This window comes from Sinocyclocheilus anshuiensis, unplaced genomic scaffold, assembly GCF_001515605.1.
Source record: "Sinocyclocheilus anshuiensis isolate Anshui unplaced genomic scaffold, SAMN03320099.WGS_v1.1 scaffold251, whole genome shotgun sequence".
Lineage (NCBI taxonomy): Eukaryota > Metazoa > Chordata > Actinopteri > Cypriniformes > Cyprinidae > Sinocyclocheilus > Sinocyclocheilus anshuiensis.
The window spans coordinates 150577-164429 of NW_015549579.1; the positions used below are offsets into that span (position 1 = coordinate 150577).

At 36.1% G+C, this 13853-nt stretch overlaps 1 protein-coding gene across 1 annotated transcript in view; it reads left to right on the forward strand.

Annotated features, from left to right (window-relative positions):
- Positions 1–13853, forward strand: part of LOC107657578 (SNF-related serine/threonine-protein kinase-like) — a 56642-nt gene that overhangs the window by 9221 nt on the left and 33568 nt on the right. The window contains exon 2 of the mRNA XM_016445730.1: positions 706–1375. Within this exon, the coding sequence (XP_016301216.1) occupies positions 787–1375 (589 nt within the window). The 5' untranslated portion in view covers positions 706–786. The remainder of the gene's footprint in view (positions 1–705; positions 1376–13853) is intronic.

Below are 13853 nucleotides of genomic sequence, written 5' to 3' on the forward strand. Positions count from 1 at the left end.
GATGGGGGGACTCTGATTTTCAGTGAAATCTGCTATTGGGCTATATAAACATGTGAATAATTTATTATTGCAACTAGAATAAAGAGTTAAAATGGACTCTTAAACTAGAGTAAAAAACATTGGTTGCTACATTGCTACTACTCTCTGCAAGGCTTGATTCTGATTGTTCAAACTGTTTGACCTTTACAGTTTAACAAGCATAACTAGTAGATTTTACATGCATAACATATTATTTCAGAAAAGCCTTTGACTCTTATTTTTATATTATATAGTAGTCAACATTTGAAGTGCATCAAAACCTTTCATCAAAGTTGTCCTAAAATCTAAAAGCCAAAATGTGTTCTTGTCTTATGACAACTTCGATTAACTGTTTTTGATCCACTTCAAATGTTGACTACTGTATATATAAAATGTCTTTTTGTCTTCTCTGGTGAAGCATTTTGAGCAGCTTTAAAAAAAATAATTATTCACCACAATGGAGAAAGAGTGGTAGAACCTTCAGCAGTTTTGGTAGCCCATGGGCTAAAATTGGTTATGTAATGGCACTGGTCAAACCATTGAGCTACACAGAGCTTTAAGGTCTTCAATGTGACATCAACATGTAAGATTACAAATGTTATAAAATGATAATTGTGGCTGTTATCAATTTATGACTGTTTGTGTTCTAATAACTAATTTTTGTTCTTGTGTATCTCTGATTATCAGGAACCTGCCATCATGGGATTGCCGTCACCAGCCAATGTGCTGAAGTGAGCTGGATTTTTCCTCTGGTTTAAGCCAGCAATCATGGCGGGAATCAAGCGCGGGTACGACGGAAAGATCGCTGGACTATATGACCTGGACAAGACGCTCGGCCGTGGCCATTTCGCCGTGGTCAAACTAGCGCGTCATGTCTTCACCGGCGAAAAAGTGGCAGTCAAGGTAATTGACAAGACCAAGCTCGACACGGTCGCAACCGGTCACCTGTTCCAGGAGGTCCGCTGTATGAAACTGGTTCAGCACCCCAACATCGTTCGGCTCTACGAGGTCATCGACACGCAGACCAAGCTCTACCTGATCTTGGAGCTCGGCGATGGTGGTGACATGTTTGATTACATCATGAAGCACGAGGAGGGACTGAATGAGGAGCTGGCCAAGAAATATTTCGCCCAGATCGTGCACGCCATCTCGTACTGTCACCGGTTGCATGTGGTTCACCGTGACCTGAAGCCGGAGAATGTGGTGTTCTTTGAGAAACAGGGCCTGGTCAAGCTCACCGACTTTGGCTTCAGTAATAAGTTTCAGCCGGGAAAGAAGCTGACCACCAGCTGTGGCTCGCTGGCTTATTCTGCCCCTGAGATCCTGCTGGGAGATGAGTATGATGCACCTGCTGTGGGTAAGTGTGTATAGTAACTCTGCTCAGTAATTGTGACTCCAAAGTTCAAAACAAATCAATGCCTATGACATTTATCCAAGAATATTTTATTTCCTCATTATTATTTTAGTGTCTCGAAAAACAGTTTTAGGATTGCAGTAATTTTATCATGTGTTAAGGAGGGTGGTTGCCACAACTCTCATGGTCGGTTGAGGAAACTGTCTTTGCCCTCATACTAAAAGTAAGAGTTATTATCGTTACTAAAACTAAAACCATAAAAATGGATTTAATAACATTGCCTAAAATAAACATGAACTGAAATAAAGTATAGATAAAATAAATGTATTTACCTTAAACTATATGTATAACTATAAATATAACTTATTTTGATAAAATGATATTTTGTTTTGTGTTGGAGCCATTAAAATTGTTGGCAAACTAAGGCAAGAGGAAATCTGACCTCACCAGGCAAACGGGGAAAAAATAATCAATCATCAATGACGAGCCTCAAAAAAAGTTCTGGCAAATTTTGGGTCACAGACTGATATGATGAAGAACCAATAAGAGCTCTGTAATTTTATGCAAGATCTCACTGTGGTTAAAATGTCTAAGTGTTTTTTTTGGTCATATGTTTTTCATCAGGGTTTGAAATTAACACCCACCAAATGCGGGTAAAAATCAGCTGTGGTGGGTAACGCTGTCAAATCACTAGCCAATTTTGTGGGTTATTTTTCGTAAGTTATGTTTACTCATTAATTTCTTGGGGAAGTTCATGCAAGCCAAATCTGCGCAGGTTTAGCACAAATACTGAACTCGTGAGACATCATGACATTATCGAGTATATTGCAAAAATAAGCGACGTGATGAAGTCTGGTTAGACCAACACAGGCTTTAGTGCGCGTGCGCATTAAGAGTGCGTTCTTTCACTGCATGATTCAGTCTATTAATTTGCATTAAGAATGATCACAAAATTCAAGATAAGGGGGCAGAAAATGTATATATTTATATCAATTGATATAGTTAATCAATATCACACGAAGAGTGCCGTTTTTTTCTTAAAAAATCAGCATGGTTACAAATGTGATATTGATTTTTTACAACAGTTCAATAAACAATAAGATAATATCAAGAGACTTACGTTTTAGACACCATATTGACTGTTTTTTGCGCTATTTCGCCTACAAAAAACATCCCAAACACAGCCACAGCACAGTTTTGCGTCTCTGAGCAACATGACGGTGTTTCGTTCCTGAATTAATCAACCGTTTAAATGATTCGGTTCAATCGCAATGACTCCGAATCAGTACGTTTATATGGACAACAATACTACGATTTTACTCCGATTTTAATACGATTAAGACAATACTCTGATTAAGAATCTACCATGTAAACAGATTTTTGATTACCTTAATCCGGCTAAAGTCATAATCGAAGTAAACAGAAATCGAATTAAGACATGTGGAGTATTCCTATTTTAGTCGCATTACTGAAGTGCAGAATAGACATGTAAACACCTTAATCACATTATTACCATCGTGTAGGACTTTTCGCTGCATTTTGCGACAGGATACACACATGGCAGTGCTCAACCGTTTGACAGCAAATAAAAGCAGTTTGACGGCAAATAAAAGAGCTTCAACACCTCCGTCGTCTGTATGCACGTACAAATAATTAACTGCATTTGAAGCTTTCATAAAATTGAAAATGAAACACCCAAAACTGTACATGGCATCATCACGAAGATGAACTATATGTTTATACGTGAAATTCCGTAGGGGAAGTCGAATGGCGTCACGTGGGGACGTAATGACATGTGCCATTAATCGAACTATGTACTATAACGTGTAAAACGGGAACATGAAAGGAATATTCTAAAAGCAACTCATGTAAACACCATAATCATAATATTGGCTTATTTAGAATAAGGTAAATAATTAGATTACTGATGTCCATGTAAACTTAGTCAGTGACTTGCTGCCACCTACTGGCGGCGTTAATTTCACAATTAAAGTATCTTTTCATTTTTTTTATAATTTCAAATATTCAACATTTCATGTTTAAAATATCAAAACATTATTTGTGCATTTGTAACTGCAGGTTAAAGTATTCCATGTCCCTCTAAGCTGCATTAACATGTGTAAATACATCTAAATGCCACTTCATATGCAACTTCTGCAAAGATGAATTTTATTTATACTGATTTCATTTGTTTAGTAACAGCCTAAATGTATTATTATAATAATTGACTGATTAAGTGTAAGAATTTGACTCAAAAGATGATGCACACTTTTAGAAAAAATTGCTTTATAAAGGTTAAAATGGCCATAAAAGGTAAAAAATCAATTTTAACTTATTGGAAAAGATTCATTTCTATCACTACTGTGAACTCACCACACAGAATATGAAGAATATCAAAAACTTTAGGAGTCAGCTGTCCACAGTAGTTCTTAAGATATCAGCACAATAACACAGCAAAATATTGTCGCAAAATATTGTCTAATTATCGTTATCGATAAAATCACAGAAAGTATTGAGATATTATTTTTTGTCAATATCACACCCCCCTAGTACTGACACAAAATGATTTGCAACGGTCGCTTTGTCACGCCCAGTGCAGACGGCCTCAAACTATTGGTTTATTTCTGGATTTTTTTCAAGTTATGAATGGCCGGTAACTTAAAAATTTAGTAGCCAAATTGGCTGGTGAGTGAAAAAGTTAATTTCAATCCCTGTTTTTCATTATGTGACACTTACTATCATGCCATCCGCCACATGCAAAAAACGGGCCAAATGTTTGTGCTGAACATTCGTGTTGGTGTGGAAAATGGCATGAAAATAGAGTCATAGTGTATCTAACATACACAGGGCTTGCAAACTTTCAAAATCCCTGCTAGCCATTTGGGCATGCATTCTTCAGATTTTGGTAGCCCAAAATGAATTTAACTAGCTCGGATAAAAGAGACATCAGCTGAACTTCACTGTTGACAAATCAGCATGATCAAAAACTTTCGTGATTGTATTTTTCCTTCAAATTGCATGTCAGGAGAGTAGGGGTGCAAAAGATCACACAACTCATGGTTCGGATCGTATTACATATTTTGAGTCACAGATCAAGTCATTTTTTTGGATGAGCAAAAAAGTGTCTCTTTATTATTTAAAGAACACTTTAAGTACTTCGATACCACAGCAAAAAATAGGAGCATAACTAATGAAGGTCAAACATTTTTGAAGACAAGTGAACCAACCATCAGTAATAAAATAAGAACAAATTAACAAATTTCAAGCATAGATAAATGATACAATAAGGCGCGCAGAAAACAGTGCGTGAGTACCTAATTGAATTATCTTTCGCCTCTTCATGTACTTCAATGGTTTAAAATGCATGAATGTTTGAATTGGCAAAATGTGCAAATGATAAACTACGATCCATTTCACACCCCTACAAGCAAGTGAACAACGGGAATCAAGGAAGGAATCTTATATCACTATTCATGATACATTTTGGTAGCCTAACCGCAATGGTTTAATAGCAGCACAATTTATTGATTTATTATGTCACTGTAAGGCATTGCCATACTTCTGCCAAAAACACAGCTTAACCTCTTTATCAGAAAACATGTCAGAACAAACCCCTTAACCCTAGATACTCCAAATGCAGTTCTTCTCATCCGTTATTAAGAGGAACTGTCATTTGAGCTTCAAGTTCTGGATCTTTAGGCCATGGATTCCTGAAGTGCGTTGGCGGATTCCTTTCATCATTGCCATGTTAGCTCCCCAAGATAATGAACGCAAGTGTGCAAGTTGATGCAGGCTGAGGTCTAACCTTTCCGAGGCTAAGAGATGGTAGAGGCGTTAGGCATGTCGGGGCATGCAAAGCCTTCAGTCCATCGACTGGCCAATACAGAGTGACAAAGGAGAGAGCCCTGAGCATCTTTCAAAAGCATCTTTTAAAATACACAAATACACTTGCTACGTGTACTGCGTTAAGCTAACTGAGACTTGTTATAGCACTTGCATATCATTGCTCTTTTGTTGATTTTGATTGCTTCCATTGTCCTCATTTGTAAGTCGCTTTGGATAAAAGCGTCTGCTAAATGACTACATTTAAATGTAAAAATGACTTGCCCCGGCTGATGTCATTGATTTAGCACTTGATATGAAATATGCAAATCAGTATAATGTCTCCTTATTTAATGAATTACTGCAGCCAAGATCATGATGACAACTGTACACAACCACTTTTAAAAAAAATACTATAATGTAAAAAAAAATAAATAAATTGGCTAATATTTAAATGTATATAAGATTTCCAATATAAAATACAAGGTGTTTGTTTGTTTTGTAAAAAAACTAATTTCTCTTCATTTCACATGCTCATTTATCCCTATATTTATAGGGGAAGTCGTGGCCTAATGGTTAGAGAGTCGGACTCGTAACCCAAGGTTGCGGGTTCGAGTCTCGTACCGGCAGGGATTGTAGGTGTGGGGAGTGAATGTACAGCACTCTCTCCCACCTTCAATACCACGACTGAGGTGCCCTTGAGCAAGGCACCGAACCCCCAACTGCTCCCCGGGCGCCGCAGCAAAAAATGGCTGCCCACTGCTCTGGGTGTGTGTTCACGGTGTGTGTGTGTGTTCACTGCTGTGTGTGTGCACTTTGGATGGGATAAATGCAGAGCACTAATTCCGAGTATGGGTCACCATACTTGGCCACATGTCACGTCACTCACTCACTCACTTATCCTCATTTTAAATGTAGAATCTCTTCAACATTCACTTTCTTTAATAATTTAAAATAATAATAATAATAAATTTGTCGTAATAAAAATTGCTACATTAAATGTAGCAAATCTCAAAATGAATATCCATTTATTGTTGGGGTGCCTAATCGTGTAGCATTCAAAACAGTATTTTTTTATTTAATTATTAGGGATGCACCGAATGTTCGGCAACCGAAATTATTCGCAATAAGCGAAAAGACCGAATAAATTGTACCGAACAATGATATGACGTGATCAAATAGCAACCAGCGCAGAGTGAGAGGCGCGCACTCTGTTAAATTGTGCTTTGTTGGTATAGTGTCTGCTAGAATGTTAAAAATGTTCAGTGTTAAATATTTTTAAATTGTTGTTTTCTAATTGATTTTTTTTCTTTGAAAAGCAAGACAAAACAGTAAAAAGCACATTTTGGCTTTTTAATTTATGCAATGGTGAATTTTTTTTTTGGCAAAATACATGGGGAAAAAAACTCCGTATTTGGCCTTCGGCCCTGTGTTTAGTTTTGTTCGGTTTTGGTTTCGGCCAAGAATTTTCATTTCGGTGCATCCCTATTATTTATTTATTTATTTTTTGCTAAAACGGTACTTTTTTAATGTTTCAATTTTAATTTATTTGGCAAAATGTAGGATTTTAGGTCATCTGCCATAACATAAAAAAATAAGTATCAGCTTATCTGTGTTGGCCACAAATCTAATATCAGTGTATCGCTAATAAAAAAAACTAATATCCGTAGAAGAGAGGAATGTTTGTGCTGAAAAGCTTTCATTTAAGCATGCATGGTGCAGAGTTATCCCAGCAGCACACTAGCACAGATAACAGTTAAACCGTTTTGGTACTGTATCTCTGTACACATTTGTATGGTAACTATCTGTCACAACACTGCGGTTGTTGAGGCATCGTCTTTGGTTAATTGTATTTCCAGCCCTTATACAGGCAGGTGGTGGGACAGTTAATCCGCTCTTTGTTTGAGCTGAGCTTCCCTGCTGGAGCCCTGATTAAACACTCTTTATTGACACTGTCAGTGTGATCAAATAGACATTGTGCTCTGATGCCGGTGGGTTCCCTGCTGAGGTGAATTCTGGTTTCGCTTCCTAATCGATAATAATTTGTCCAGTGTTTGGCTGGGAAACCTGTTTAATACCTTTTTGTGCTCCTGGAAAGATGCATCTCTGTAAAACAGGAGACAGGCCGTGCAGACAGGTGTAACTGTCAGTCTCTGTATTTGTGGTAATTTCTTGTAATGTGGATAAATGCACCAGGAGAGGGATAGTTTAATATCTGATGGGTTTATCCCTGTGTTAAGCCAATATTGTTCAATTTACTTGAATTGCAATTGTTTCTTTTTATAAATGCATACATTTCAACTCAGCTGCAATGAAATATTAAGTGAAACCAGGATAAATGCTATCATTACACCGATGGTAAAATTTGGGGAAAATAACCTAACGTTGTGTTGTTTTGTTTTGTGGTAGTGTGTAGCACCTACTGCTTTGCATAAACTTCTGTTTGCTGAGCTGTATTTGTAACAAGGTTACAACAAGAAAACATATATGCTATACACTGTTAAAAAAAATCCGTAAAACTTGTGGTAAAAAACCGGCAGCTGTGGTTGCCGGAATATTACCATAAAAAATACGGTAGCAACATTTTAGGTTTTACGGTTTTAATTTAAATTTACAGTTAAATACCGTAATTTCATTAACTGATATAATGTTAATATACCAACCTATTGAGGTAGCCTACTGAAATCTGTTTTGTACCTTTGTAATACACTGATAACCATCAAATGCAGGTGGTGATGAGAAAGTCACATGATGAACCAAAGCCCATCACAAGCAGCTTTTAAATAATAACATATATAGAAGGTGCACAGTGTCATTCACACAAACACTAAACACCATCATGGTAACACACATGAAACTGAAATAATGCAATAAACATTCATTTAGCAACATTAGGTGTAACACACAACCCTAATATACAAAACTGATAAGAAAAAACTAAGAAACATAGTTATTTCAACCAAAAAAAAAACATCAAATTTGAAATGTAATGCAGAGAATTCTGGGAATGTCAATTTACGTTATTACTGTAAATTTACGTTATTCACTGTCTTTTTCACTTCCAAAAACAGTATACTACCGTAAAATTACATGTAATGTCCAATACGGTTTTTCACCGTATATAGTAGGGAAATTTACCGTTAACCATTTAACAGGTTTTTACTGTAGCATTTTTACAGTCTTTTACCGTTAAATTCACAGACATTTTTTACAGTGTATGATACGAGCATTAGGTGTTATGCTGTTCATTAATTCAAACTGAACTTAACTAATTGGTGTACTAGCATTGACAAAATACTTATGACTGGCAGTGACCTTCAGTATTGAATTGCTCATTTTGCAATCACTTTTAAAAAGAGAAATATGGAACATGCCCAGGCTTAATGGATGCAGAGTTTTCTGCAGTAATGGAAACACATCCCAAGATGTCTTTACCTTGGCCTCTCCATCTTCATAAAAGTGATGAGCAGTGGGATTCATTTTCAACATAATGAAATCATTTCCAGGGTTTATTTGGAAAATCTGAAAGGGGCCCAACTAGTGTTGTCACGGTACCAAAATTTCAGTATTCGGTACCGATACCAGTGAAAATCCACGGTTCTCGGTACCAATTTCGGTACCAAAGCAAAACACAAAAACATGCCACTGCTTTTAAGAAGAGGTTGCCAGGTTTTCACAACAAAACCCGCCCAATCGCGTTTCGAGGGGTCCCCGTTAAAAATCACATTCCGGGGATAAAATACACGTGTTTTGGCGGGGTTCCCCTGGTAATTCTCATTCCAGGGGCTAAATATCACGTTAATGGGGTCGTTTTTCAACCCGCGGACATGAAAAACAACCCGCGGCAACAGTGTTAAGCAGCCCAATTCCGCGGGAAAACCGTGGACTTGGCAACGCTGGAAGAGGCTAGCTGTCTGATAGCGCATCAAGAACCGGGTTGACCGGTACTTAAGAAAACCTGGTACCGTAACGTTTTCATTTTTTTAGTACCGACTTGGTACCGAAATACCGGGTCTTTTGACAGCACTAGGCCCAACTTAATACATTTCGTTAGAGCTTAACATTGTACAATAAGTATCAACATATAGTATGGCAGCAGCTTATTTGTAATCATGTGATATAACTTTAATGGTTTATGGATAGGTATATTTTTTTGGAACACCTTTTACACTCCTGTATCTCTCTCATTTGTCCTTGAATCAGATTGCAGATAGTTCGATACTTGACTATCCTAACCCATCCTTAATTTATTTTTATTACCTTGGCATTGACATTTTTAAGCCATCTACTATAATACAAATGAATGAGCTTTTACACTATTGAGAGAAACAGGCTTGTGAAAGTTTCTGTCATTTGAAACGATGAATGGAATTTGACTTTTCCACTTCAGTTAGTTGATGGATAGCGTGATGCTTGATGATATCTGATTAAAAAGACTGATGAAAACGTTGAATCATTCCTTGACATGTTTGTTCTTGTTGGTTTCATACGTCACTTCTGAACTCTTCACTTAGTCAAGTCTAAGTTAACGTATTTACACCTGAACAAGTCTTTTGTCAGGGAAACCATGCACAACGGGATTTGAAAACATTTCCAACGGTCATTGAACACCTGTATACATTTTTAAATTACGAATTTCAATCATGGGAATTTATTGAAATGTAGACACTAATTTAATTCTTGTTTATTTTATTTTTCATGATTTTAGTTTTGTTTGGTTTTGCAAATACTCTCTAAATTAAATGCTAATATGATTAAATGATTTGAATTCAGAGGCTGTTTAATTAATACTCTCTAAAAGTATAAAAAAAAATCAACACCATATGCATTGTGTGCAAAATTGTTTGCAAATTTCATGTTGTTTATCTGTACAGCTGTGTGTGAACAGGCTAAAAATAGACTTTAATATTTGTCTAGCACTGTCTGTGTTTAGCTAGTTTTTAAATCAGCAGCCTCAGAGACAGACTATGTGATTATTAGATGAGCATGCATTTATTTTTATATGAGTTCATGTAATCACGGGGCTTTTATGCAGGGTGCCATATCTGCCTCTGACAAACAAATCAGAGCTTCTGTCTTAAATATTGGCCCTATTTCAAATCAGATGAGATCACTGAAGTATGTGTGACAAGCAGCACATGGAAAATCGTGTCCTTGGAAACTGTTAATTAAATAGTCTCCTTATTAAGTGATGGCAAAATAGTAGCTTCTTTGCATGGACATTGTGTCCTTGTAATCTTAAATATTTATTATTTATAGCAAAGCTCATATTTTCCATGTTTTTCTTTAAGCTCTGTAGTGTTGACTTTGGTTTGATTTGTTGTATGGTAATCTAAACACCGGAAAAACAAGCTGAATTCCAGGACCATGAACACTGATGTCTGTAAATTCAGTCTTGACCATGGTTGGCTGGTTTATTGGCTCCATAACCGTAGAGTTCAGGCTTTTGGTTTGTTTTAAACGTTACATTCCTGTATTGTTCTGCCTTGAAAATCAAACTTTATCAACAAAACTATATTGACTAGACTTTTTTTTTTTTTTTTTCAAACTGTAAATTCCAGGAAAGCATTTAAAAATGGTGCATCGGCGTTTATTCTACAAGTCTAGTTAAATGAGAAAAATTGTCTCCATTTTACACATTCAAAAGTCACATGTGAGAACCTTGTAGTGGTATCGTGTGTGATGTTTGTTTTATAGCTGCATCTATCTAGAACCCCGTCCATTCAGTCATCGGAAACCATCACCAAAGGCAAACCTGTACACACTGCAGGAAACACACACACACACATACCTAAAGACTGATGGCTGAAGTGCAGATTGTGTGTGAATGTTCTCAGCTTTCTTCCACACTTCCAGCAGAGTCCCTCAGCTCAAGTTGACAGCTCAGGTTCACCTCCAAGCGTCTCACGCCTGCTATAAATGACTTTATCTGAAGTTATCTTTCATCAGAACATCATGAAATGGCACATATGCTAGTTATTGCATTATTCGTTAAAGACTTATGTTTAAAAAATGCAATATTTAGTGAAATTGAAATTAAACTAATTTTCACTCCCACATTATGACACAATAGGGCCTTTCGCACCACTTTAGTTCCAGAACTAAATGTACAGTACTAAATTACTGGGACGATTTTGCGCGAACTATTTCCCAGTACCATTTAAAGGGTTGCATTCGCTCCGACAGTGTGTACTAGGAAGTGACGTAAGCCGGTCGACAGCGTCGTCATTTGTGTCTTTGTCAATACATTTTTTTTTTTAAGTAGCAATACCAGTCTTGCTACAGTGTAGGTAGTTCAAAGTACTGACACTTGAACTGCTGTCTGAATGCCAGGTGGCTGCATTCGAACAATCGGCATGCGGTACATGAAGACTGTGCGTAGCTTATGGTATGCTGCTGTGCGTGACAAGTTTGTGCGTGTGAAAAGTCAAAACGCAAGTTCCTATCCTGGTGTGGTATTGATGTAAACAGTCAAAACAAATTGCTGCATTATGCCTTGACAGTACATTAGGCTAATAGACCTGCCTGCCGCTCTCTATTATGTCATTAATATTAATAAAGTAACAATATTGGCCAGAAGAAAAGATATCTACTCACTGCTTTTAATTTATTTCTTCATTACTGACTGTTTGCTCAAATAATGATTTGAAAAACCTTGGAACATTGTTTACTTGAGTAATGCTTAAGGCAATTTGTGATATTGTTTTAATTTGTTTATATTAATAATAGTGCTGTCAAACGATTAATCATGATTAATCGCATCCTAAATAAAAGTTTGTTTACATAATATGTGAGTGTGTACTGTGTATATTTATTATGTATATATAAATACAAACAAAAGCCATGTATATATTTAAGAAAAATATGTTATATGTTTATATATTAAACATATGTATATATAATATAAAATATAATAATATAAATATATGTGTATATACATGTAAATATTTTCAAAATATATAATGAGTGTGTGTGTGTGTTTATATACATAATAAATATATACAGTACACATACATATATTATGTAAACAACCCATCAGACCTGACACCAGGACAGAAGAAAAAGGCTCCAGGTGCAGGTTCACTGATGCATCCCACCCTTTCAGTGCTAAACAAGAATATATATTTTTTTTCCCAGCCAGGCCCTGATTTGTACTTGCCAAGCCAATATTTTCACTGGCCCAGTCACCACAAATATAAATAAATAAAGGATTAAAAATAATAACTAAACAATTAAATAAAAATCCTTATATCAGTACATAATTCAAAATAGTTTAGTTTAATAATTTATTAATTAGTTTTATTATTTAATAAATAAATATTTTATATGAAAGGAAAAATATTAAATAAAAAAGAAATCATTTAAATTATTTTTTAAATCATGCATTTTTTATGCTTTTTTTAATAATTTTTAAAAATAATTTTAAATTATTTATTTTTCATTTGGCAATTACTTTTTAATTTGGTATGCTAGCTATTTTTCCTGGTAAACTGTAACTAATGTAATATAATAATCCTTTAAATTCTTAAAAATAATACTAATACTATTTTATTTAAAAGAAAACTATAAAAGTAGTTTCACATTGTGATCACATTGTGTTTGTCTATTAGGGTCTATTAGGGTTGGGTACCGAAACTCGGTGCCAATATGGCACCGGTACCTATGTAACCGGTATGTACTAGAATCGAATCAGAACGCAGATTTCGGTGCCTCATTTCAGTGCCACTTAAATGCTTGGGTGATCGATTAAAATATTTGTTCTCTGGTTCTCCGAAACGGACATAAGGGTTACCGGCACCGCACGTGAAAAATAATTTCCCGACTGAGAAAATTCACAAACGCAAGTCAGAAAGCTCTAATAATACAAATCCAACACATCTTTGTAGTAACGCGAGTGTCCATGTTGTTTTCACATTCCAACTTAAAAGCACAATTTGGGAAATGAGAGCATCTGAGGAGCGCGTGAATGCAGTAATTACACTTGCTCTGACTGCAGCAGGTAGCCAACCGTTAGCTAGCTCAGCTAAACACGGTTAAATTAAAATACCTAAAACTAAACTTTCCTTGAAATGACTTGCAATGAGAAGCGTTTCTAAACCTGTTGTCCAACAAAAGAGAGTGGCTTGAATAACACAGATAAACTATACATTGTCACAGTTGAGTGTTTATTGTCTGTTTTATCATTCAAAACGTTTATATCTTCGGTTTACTCAGTTACAGCCATAGCAATGCCTGCCTGTCCATATTAGGGATTTCTTGAGTCCTATTCCTTCTGTGATGCGCATGTGGAGTTTATGCGCGAGGGCAGCCTCTGGCATCCAGTATGAATGAAACAGACATTAATTGTCACCCTGGACCACAAAACCAGTCATAAGGGTCAATTTTTTTAAATTGAGATTTATATATCATCAGTTGAGTGTTTATTGTCTGTTTTATCATTCAAAACGTTTATATCTTTGGTTTACTCAGTTACAGCCATAGCAATGCCTGCCTGTCCATATTAGGGATTTCCTGAGTCCTATTCCTTCTGTGATGCGCATGTGGAGTTTATGCGCGAGGGCAGCCTCTGGCATCCAGTATGAATGAAACAGACATTAATTGTCACCCTGGACCACAAAACCAGTCATAAGGGTCAATTTTTTTAAATTGAGATTTATAT